The sequence below is a fragment of the Brachyistius frenatus genome, unplaced genomic scaffold (assembly GCF_029030835.1).
Source record: "Brachyistius frenatus isolate BFR_SWC_R1_liver_20210118 unplaced genomic scaffold, ASM2903083v1 Contig_157, whole genome shotgun sequence".
Taxonomy (NCBI): domain Eukaryota; kingdom Metazoa; phylum Chordata; class Actinopteri; family Embiotocidae; genus Brachyistius; species Brachyistius frenatus.
The window spans coordinates 342,691-351,957 of record NW_027210756.1 but is presented as its reverse complement, the minus strand read 5'-3'; the positions used below and the strand labels follow the sequence as shown (position 1 = coordinate 351,957).

Below are 9,267 nucleotides of genomic sequence, written 5' to 3'. Positions count from 1 at the left end.
TCACACTTCCTGTCTGCGAAAGTGGGTGTCGACACTCCACGCATGCGCAGTGAACGGCAAGGGAAGCAGTACGCCATTATCAGTTGCCACAGCAACCCACTGAATTTATCCCACAAACGATGTATAATTAATGTCAAGAAAGTCATAGGTTTGTAGTCTTCATATAATTGAACACCTTATTTCCCCCTATATTTAGATGTATGCATTTTGTTTTGAAATTTGCCTGTGATGACATCATATGCTGACACAATGTGGCTTAAAAAGAAAACTGATATTGTATCAGTTTTTTATTTATATTATAAATGGTCTATTCTTTTAATTTACAGTTTCATGTGAGCTAGGCAAAAAAAGATTAAAGATTAAAAGATTAAAAATAGTGTAATGCAAATAGCTTTATTTACATTGAAGTGCATGCATTTTATTTTGAAATTTGTTGCAGTGACATTGTGGGCTGTATAACTTACCTTTATTCCCCTTAACCGATCTCACAGTTGTGTATCATTAGAAAAGTGTGTAATTGTGTTATGGAGATTAGTGGAAATATGACACTCTCCTTTGGCTGAACACATTTAAAGGAAGATACTGTGATAAAATGTTTAGTTCTGTGGTGAGCAAACACTCCATCATTGTTACGGTCAGGAATAACTTTAACCATAAAAGGTCAGGGAGGCATGTACCTATGTATTCATATTTTGACTGCTTAAAATGAAGGGAGTGGTTCAAACTTTTAAATCTATGAAAATGAATTTAAAATGAACTTCTACCTTCTAATGAAGTTCTACTAGATCCCTTTTATATATTATTCTGTGCAGTTTTTTGTTCTAGTAGTATAATAGTCATTATAATAGTAGTCTGTATGGACATAAATGGATGTTGAGGTTATGTAGTATGTTGCAAGGTTGCATGAAAGGAAAGATGCATATTTTAATTATTTACAGGCAGACTGCTGCTAATGTGCATGTGGATAATGTCTATATTTAAGGATATTAAATTACTTTATTCATAAAGCTTTTCACTGGAGCGGTCAAGCTGCATTGGTCAAGAACATACTTTGTCATGAAGGGCACCGAGCTGTCAGTATTCACCTTAAATTCAAAAATGTTCAGGTAGTGATAATGTTATAAAAATCCTCTTTGTGATTTATTAGGACACTTAATTAAAAAAAAAGAAAATCAAAGGTAGCGAAAAGAAACTATAAGGTAGCTTAACTGTATTAATGCAAAGCTGAAAGTTACCCTCTTCACATGAATTTAAACCTTTATCACAACTAACTAGCAAAGTTACAATCATCAGCTAATTCAACAGCTCCACAACTTCTACAAAAAGAAAAAATAATGTACAAAACATGTTTACCAATTTATATATTGAACCCGATTCTTTCAATAGTCCTGATATGAGCTTTATCACAAGACCTGAGTATCTGTGGATTTCCAGCATAACAAATGAAACAAGCTGAATGTAGTTTTAGTGTCTGTAGGTAAAGATTAGAACCATCATGTCAAAACAGGTTGGGTAGTTAATCATTATAAGGCTTTAAAAACTTCATAATCTTACACTCATTTGGAATTGATTAAGGCGTGCGGTACCACAGATAACATCTGTTTACTTTACTGGGACGTTTCAAGCAACACTAGCAGATAACATGTAAAAAACAGAAATAATATGTTAAAGAGAATGTGCACTGAAAACATTCATGTCATACAAACAATGTCCTTTAAAAGCAACAAATAAAGTAAACTCAAAAGTTTCCAGGTAGTGTGAGGAAGCTCTGAGACGGCTACAATTAACTATGAGCTGATCTAAATTACAAATATTAAAAACAGTTTTTGTTATTTACAAGAAGGAGAAACTCAAACTTTAGTAGAAAAAGAATATTGGATGTTGCAACAGTTCAGCAGTTTGTTCAAATAGGAAAAAGATAAAATCCCTCTCAGCGACACTCAGCTATCATATTCTCAACATTTCAGCTAAGCCACAAGCGCTGACTGATAAGAGAGCTGCACTGATGGAAATGAGGGTGATGGGTCAGCAAATGTAATAAAAGCAGAGAAAATAGCGTCCACATAGTTTGCAGTAGTTTCCCTTGTAAAGAAAGGTGCTAAATGCATTCAAATCTCAGGATTTATCATTTCCCCAGTACTGCAGTTTACGGTACACTGATATGTTTCATGGAAAAAAAGTTTGGTTAGGAGATGCAGAAAATTAAAAAGCACGCAGAAAGACACACTTCAATCATAGGCGGAAAAATGTCTTCGGGTAAAATGGGTCACTAGTAACCGCAGCTCATTCCAGTAAAAGATACGTACAAAAGAGAGGTCTCATTACCCATCTGTCGCAACTATTTCCTATAACATTGCTGCAGATACATGTGACACTACAGAAGACAGCTGAGGTCAATCTTATTAGTCGGTCAAATCTGCTACGTAGAATCTTCAGACGCTGAGAGACGCTGAAGTCAAAGTGTTCTCCGTGGTGAGCGCTTCGTGGAGACTATACCACAAACGATGACTTCTGTTTGAATTCCCCCTGAGAAACAAACATATCAAACAGCATCATCAGAACATTTATCTTTCAGCTTCATCCGTTTCTACACAGAAAACACTGTAACATACTTGACTGTGATATAAATTGCTTGGAATTAAAACAATAATTCAAGTAATACCAAAAACACAGGCAGTATCATACTTACATCTTCATCATCATCATCACCACCACCATTAGATGACGTGTGCTGGTAGACCACGTTAGCCTTCGGCTTGCTGCAGGGAGAATACAAAAACAAAAAAAAACACGTTCAGATAGTCACAGACCAGTTTTTTACATAAACGAGGAAACGGGTGTCCAGTCAAATTAAGCTAGTCAGTATAGAAATGAAAGTGATCTCACCTTTCACTCTTCTCTGTGATGGGAAGAAAGGAGACATCGTCAGAAAGATTAAGTAATTAGTACGTCACAAATATGCAACAGTCTGCATCTTTGACAAAGTGTGGGAAGTGAAATCTGCTTTAACTTCTTAAAAGGAGAAAAACTTTTTAGGTCCCCCCGCCCCCAAAAAATAAAATGCTAGCAGCACCCTCGCTAACTACTGTATATCTGCTCCCTTTACTGAATCTGACAACTTGCATCTCCAGATTAAGCTGACCTTTTTTCATCTTAATGTAAATGATTTCAATGCTCTCCAGGATGACGATTCACGTATCAATACCAGAATATTAAGAAGCACAATAACTGCTCTGATTTCAATATAATGTAGATAACTCACTGGGCAGAAATCCTTTCTTCTTGGCATACCAAACGCCAAACACGAGAAGGGCCACAAGCAGCAGAGCCACTATCACCCCAGCAACGATCCCACCAGTGTTCAGGTCACCTGAAAGAAATCATCACAAGTTGAGGTCCATTAGCTGATGATGAGACCAGTTTCTATTCAGATCAACTCCTCTGATGCAGCCAAACCAGTTGATCACTTTACTGATTTTTATTTATTTCATTCTGTCAGGTTAAAAAAAAAAAAAAAAAAAAAAGCAGCTCAGACTAAAACTTTCTATATGAAAGTGAAGAGCAACTTACGAATTTCCATTTTCACGGCTTTGCAGCGCTGAGGAGGACCAGCTTCGTTGAAGGCCTCGCAGAAGTATTGACCCGAGTCCATCTTGGTTGAAGAAGGAAATTCCTGCAGCCAGACAGTTTATATTTGAATGTTATCAGCAAGCGGACGACAGCTGTCGCAGTGCAAATGATGCAAAGTAAAGAGTTGCAGCTGACCAGGTTGCCGTTATCTGAATTTAGCTTGTAGGTGGCGTTTTTGAAGCCAGAAATCTTGCTGGGATCAGCGGGCAGAAGGACGCCATCTTTGTACCACTTGTACTTGGAAGGAGGTGAACCGTCGGCATCATGGCAGGAGAGCATGGCTTTCCTGCTTGTCGTCACTGAGGAGGGGATTCTGCACATGGGTGCAGATGGAGGCACTGCGGGACACAATGGACCACTTAGGTATGGTAACACAAAGCCTCTACAGTACATAACAACAGGTCAAAAACTTGTACCTCTGAATCTTAGTAATTTTATGGCAGTGAGTCCAGGTGGATTAGAAATAAACAGATGTGTTAACGGGGTGTGCCTAAAAAGGATTCTCACCAAGAACCGTCAGCTTCACTCTGGCTTCCCGAAACTGGCTGCTGTGAGACACCTCACAGGAGTAGTCTCCAGTATCTTTGCGAGTCACTTGGGAGAATCTCAGATTACTGCCTCCGTACATTGTCACCCGGGTGGAGTACGATCCTGTGGAAGAGTCGCAGCATTACATAACAGATATGAAAGCATTCAGACCACAAACTTCCTCTGCATTTGTTATTAACTTTCAATCTGAAACTGGATCAACAGAATAAAACCAACAGTGTCATGCACTTGTGCAATCACCATCAATTTATGGACATTTCAAATGTATTGCTACCATCAAAGTTTGTGAGATTTATTGTTTCTGTTAGGCATGTACCAACTAAACATTTCTGCACAATGCTTTTAGATAATGAGGATTTTAAGTCATACCACAAAATATGTTACCGTTAAAGAAAAATGGTATGCAAAACAATGCAGCATATGTGTACACAGACATGAAATAGATACTGTGTAGGCAAATCTAACTTTCCAGCAAATCTCTTCAAAATCTTTTAAGTAGTAAAAGTTTTAAATTTAAAAAAAAAGGGTAAAAAACAAGAAGACACAACAAGGAAATGTCCCCTTACTCACCTGTTGGTTTCCCATTATAAACCACATATATCTGGGAGCCTTTTAAGTCGTGAAATTTCCACTCAAGTCGGGCATTTGGACCAAAGTCTGCCGTATATGAGCACGTCAGGTCCACTCCTGAAATAACAGAAACATCAGAGTTCAACCTAACTAAACTGTGATAGATTTCACTTTTATTATACAGCCTGTAAAAGAAGAAAAACTTAAAGAAAAACATTCTGAGGTAACTTTAATTAATAAGTGCAAATCACTTCTCTTTACATTGTTTGAGGCCGGAGGAAAAAAACCTGCAGATAAACTGTATTCAGTTACAACATTTTTAATTATAGCACACACGTCAAGAAAGCCATGTTCACTTTGAACATCAGTCTTTATTGCAAACTGAAATAAAGACAATGAATAGGATTACTGCATGGAAATAGTCCCCTATTCAACAGTGAGATAAACCTTCTGCTGTTTCTCTACATAACGGAGTGGATGAAAGCTTTATTTTCATCATTACTTTCTCTCTGAACTCTTCTTTGATTTAAAGTGGCAGTAAGATTGTCGAGGACTTCCCGAGACACTTCACCAATATACTGTATTTATCCATATATTTATTGGCTTGTCCTCAATATTCAAACGATGTTTCCACTTTTTTAAGGACTTACCTTCATTCTCTCTCACCTGCACATCTCCTTTGCTCGTACTAACCTCGAAGCCGCTTACGCCTACACACACAAACATTAGAAGAAAACAAACCATCAGATTTAAAGTGACGCAAGTGTCAAGACACTCATCACCACAACTTTAAGAAGGTGCAAAGTTTCATTTCCTTTAAGTAAACCTGCTTTTAGTCCTGGATGACTGTGATTGTTAAGTCAATGAGGGCAGTTTTCTCTACAGCCACAATCAAAAACAAAAGTACAACCATGATGTAGGTTTTGGCTAACATTTAAAAAAAAAAAAAAAACAGCCATAAAAATGGATTATATAATTGATGAAATGATTAAATTAATGACAGACGAGTAGCCCACAAGTGGGGAAAACTGTGGTTTATCATGAAGTCCTGCATTACCAAGGTCAATTTAGGGTTTGGCATATAAACAGTAGGCAGCCTGTGTTTTTGATCTCCCTGACAGGTTAAGGAGCCGTGAGAGGCAACATTAAAGCACTCTTTGCTGTAATATTTATAAGGCTCAGCTTAACACAAGAAGCAGGGATAACCATAAACACAGGTTAAACGGAGGCAGAGATGATTCGGTTTCAATGGAGATGAGCATCAGTTCTAAACTGTGTTTTCATCAGGTAAATAATGTGAGATTGCTGCTCTGCTTGAGCTGCTTTTAAAACTGGAGTTATGTTTGTGCTTCACAAACATGGAAGACAGGTTTAGGTCAAAGGATGATTCATATGAGAAGGAGGCGGTAACTACGGCTCAAAGGGAAGTGTATTACCTAACCTGAATATTTTCAGTCCTTCATCTAACAAACAAAAAAACCTGAAACGATTAGTTGGTTGTCATCAAATTGATTAATAGCTTTTATTCTTTTTAATTCAAAATAGAAAAGTTTCAGTGATAACAATGAGAGTAATTACTGGATATTGTGGTTTTGGTCTATTAGTTGCACAAAACTAGGTATTTGAATAAGTCAATTTGGTCATTAAAAATTGTAATGGGCGTTTCTTATCATTTTTGGGCACTTTATAGACTAAATTAAACATCATTAATTAAGAAAACATGTTCAAATGAATGATAAAGAAATCAAAAGTTAGTTGGAAACCTACAACCATGATTAATGAACATGATGCATGGGGCTATATTACTGTTAGACTCCCTCTGTGTTACGAGTACATAAAAAGGTATAATCAAAGCTCGCCATTTCCACACAGCAACGCAAACTGACATTCCTAGACAAAGCGCTGACTGGGAGACACACCTCTCGTCAGAGCATGCTCACAAGGGAGTGAACAAAATTTTTAAAAAAAGAGGATGTGGCTCATTCCAGTCTGCTAAGCCAGAAAGCTTCCAGTGAAACTGTCAACTGTCTGGATGAAACTGGGTCTTGTTAGGCCGAAGCTGCGACACAGACGCAAGGCAACTAAGTCATGAATACAGGCAGTCACAGCCCTATCTGTCACACCATATGTCCAGCTACTGCACTTTACATTACAGTACAAAACTGCCATGACTGTAGGTGCCTGGGTTTACAAGACTATCTATTGTCTACCAATCCTGTCTACCGACAAGTTTCTACGACAGGGGAACTACAGCAGGGCTTAGTTAATGATTAACTATGTGGAAATTCATTTATTTTACACGTCACCCAAGTTACTTCAACATGACAATAGAAGTATAGAAAGACTTTAAACTAATGTGTATTTGAATATAATTCAAAGTTAAATAAGGCCTTTGTTGTCGCAGAAACGTTTCTCACAGGCCGTCTCAGCTGAGCAGACGCAGCACAATCATGGTTTTGGTTTGCTGGAGAGATAAGCTCCGGTGTAAAATGAAACCAGGGCACGCCACGGTTTCCTTGTTTGCATATTTTGTGAGTTTCAGTCTTGGGATGGTAAATACATTTCAGGGTAAAGGGCTGGGAATACTAGCACACTCGAGAGGTGCGGGAAACTCACTTTAAAACCTGGCAGTAAATTTGTCTGTTCAGTGTTTAGAGGCTTTGAAGAGGTCCATCTATAAGCAGCTATACAGAGTCCCATTAATGTTGTTGGAGTGTGCTGCAGGTGTACTGATGAACAACAAAGCAAATACAAACAGAAACCAGCCTGGAAGACATATTTCCTCCTTTTCAAAAGCACCAGGCCCATCAACTACTCAAAAATGTCGTCACTTTATGACAACCATTTCACTGTTACAAGTCAAGACTGTGTGTTTAATGCTGCAAGTTTATAGCCACATTAATCTGTTAGTGGCTTTATTGAAACACCGAATATACCTATACCAGGATATAATTTGAGGTTACACACTGTAAATAAAGAATCATCCACCAACAAATGAAACTAAAATACCTTAATTACATGATGAGTGACAGCTGGATTTGTCCAAATAAGCAGGTCAATATAACTATGATTCAGGTGGTAATTTATAGACAATCAACTGAAATTTTATGTCAGAATTATATATAATTACCTACAATTTTACAGATTTCCATCCTGAAACTGATAACTAAATTATGGTTCCACAAATTCCTGTTATGCCTCCATGACTGGAAAAAAAAACGATGAGGAAAATTTAAACCATGACTACACAAAGATTTTGAATTACATTAAAGATAATGGAGACAGTGGTTTAACTATGAAAAACCGAACCAACCTGAGAAATAATAGCCTTGTTCAGGCTATTATAAATAAATCAGCATCAGACTTTGGCATCATTTATTTATGCATGTGATATGGTGCCTTCACCACGTTTCTGTTTTTGTAGGATCTATTGAATTAAACTAAAGACCTTGATTGTGTTCATGCATACTGACTGTACCTGTGCTGATTTTATCCTTTATAGGATGCAAATAAGACATAAATATCAACTCAAAACTTTGCAAAGTGAGGATCAACACTTTTGGGAATTTCCGTGTGTTTATTGGTCTGAGTGTGACCTCATCAAACCACTAGTGATACCATATGATTTATCAGTAGAGCAACTTACAATATACTCTTCACAATAGGGCTACGGTATATCGCACAAATATGTTATGTTACACATAAGTGAGGTTGCAAAGCTCACTGCCACTCATTAAAGCAAAACAGGCCCAGACACCAGGACCAGGCCTCAGGCTCATTTACAGATGTTTTGTTTGGCATTTAGAGGCTGAATATTCACTATTATCGTTGTAGTTATTGCGCAACGCTGTAAAGTTGTTCACAACTATTTTTCTTAAACAGTTTACTGCCCTAAAAAGAAACAAAACAAAACAACAACAAAAAGCCACAACTACTCACCTGTTGCTGCGCACAGGAACAATAGCACCGACACAACCCCGCTGACAATCATGTCGGTTGTTTGTTTCACGTCCCTCTCTAAAAAAAAAATTTTTTTAAAAATAGGCAACTCCTGTGAAACGAGTAGAAAATAGACACAAATATTCCTCGTGTCGAATAAAGAACTCGGTTGCTCTACTTTTATAATTCTGCGTCGACGGAATTTTACAGCTGCAACAACGATCCGCTGCTTTCACCTGAGGAGTCCGCCTAGGTAACAACAACCAACTCAGTCACTTCCGGTGACAGGACAGGCCTGCCTCTCAGGTGACGTGAGGGTGGACGAACAGGTTGGACCAGGAACCGACTCACAAAACAGTTCACTTACAAAGAAAGCAGAAGTTGGTGGTTTATGACAAGCAATATTTGCGCAGTATGCAGTACTCCCATGTGTTCGGGTGTTATGGGACTGATTTTTTTTATTTGTTATTTTTTTATTTTATGTATTTAAGCTTTTTCAGGTCCTTCCTTCACTTACAAGATGAATCAGAAAATGATACAAAATCTTTGAATGAAACTGTCATAAGGCAACCGTGAATT

General features: G+C 37.7%; 1 protein-coding gene across 1 annotated transcript; it reads right to left on the bottom strand.

The window, feature by feature from the left end:
• Positions 1–1,113: 1,113 nt before the first annotated feature.
• Positions 1,114–8,923, bottom strand: f11r.1 (F11 receptor, tandem duplicate 1). The gene is made up of 11 exons (XM_069716461.1): positions 8,867–8,923; positions 8,689–8,766; positions 5,400–5,459; positions 4,750–4,866; positions 4,138–4,281; positions 3,766–3,968; positions 3,571–3,673; positions 3,263–3,370; positions 2,887–2,899; positions 2,690–2,759; positions 1,114–2,526 (listed from the first exon to the last, which is right to left on the bottom strand). Exons 2-11 carry the CDS (start codon positions 8,738–8,740, stop codon positions 2,491–2,493), a joined length of 906 nt encoding a protein of 301 aa, XP_069572562.1. The 5' UTR covers positions 8,741–8,766; positions 8,867–8,923; the 3' UTR covers positions 1,114–2,490.
• Between the last annotated feature and the right edge of the window lie 344 nt (positions 8,924–9,267).

What these genes read in the sequence shown, in the direction of transcription:
- f11r.1 (XM_069716461.1), bottom strand. Translation starts at nt 8,740, where the DNA reads ATGATTGTCAGCGGGGTTGTGTCGGTGCTATTGTTCCTGTGCGCAGCA. An exon ending in GTTCCTGTGCGCAGCAACAG is followed by an intron (nt 5,460 to 8,688) that starts GTGAGTAGTTGT and finishes TTGTGTGTGTAG; the next exon opens with GCGTAAGCGGCTTCGAGGTT. An exon ending in ATTCAGATAACGGCAACCTG is followed by an intron (nt 3,674 to 3,765) that starts GTCAGCTGCAAC and finishes GTCTGGCTGCAG; the next exon opens with GAATTTCCTTCTTCAACCAA.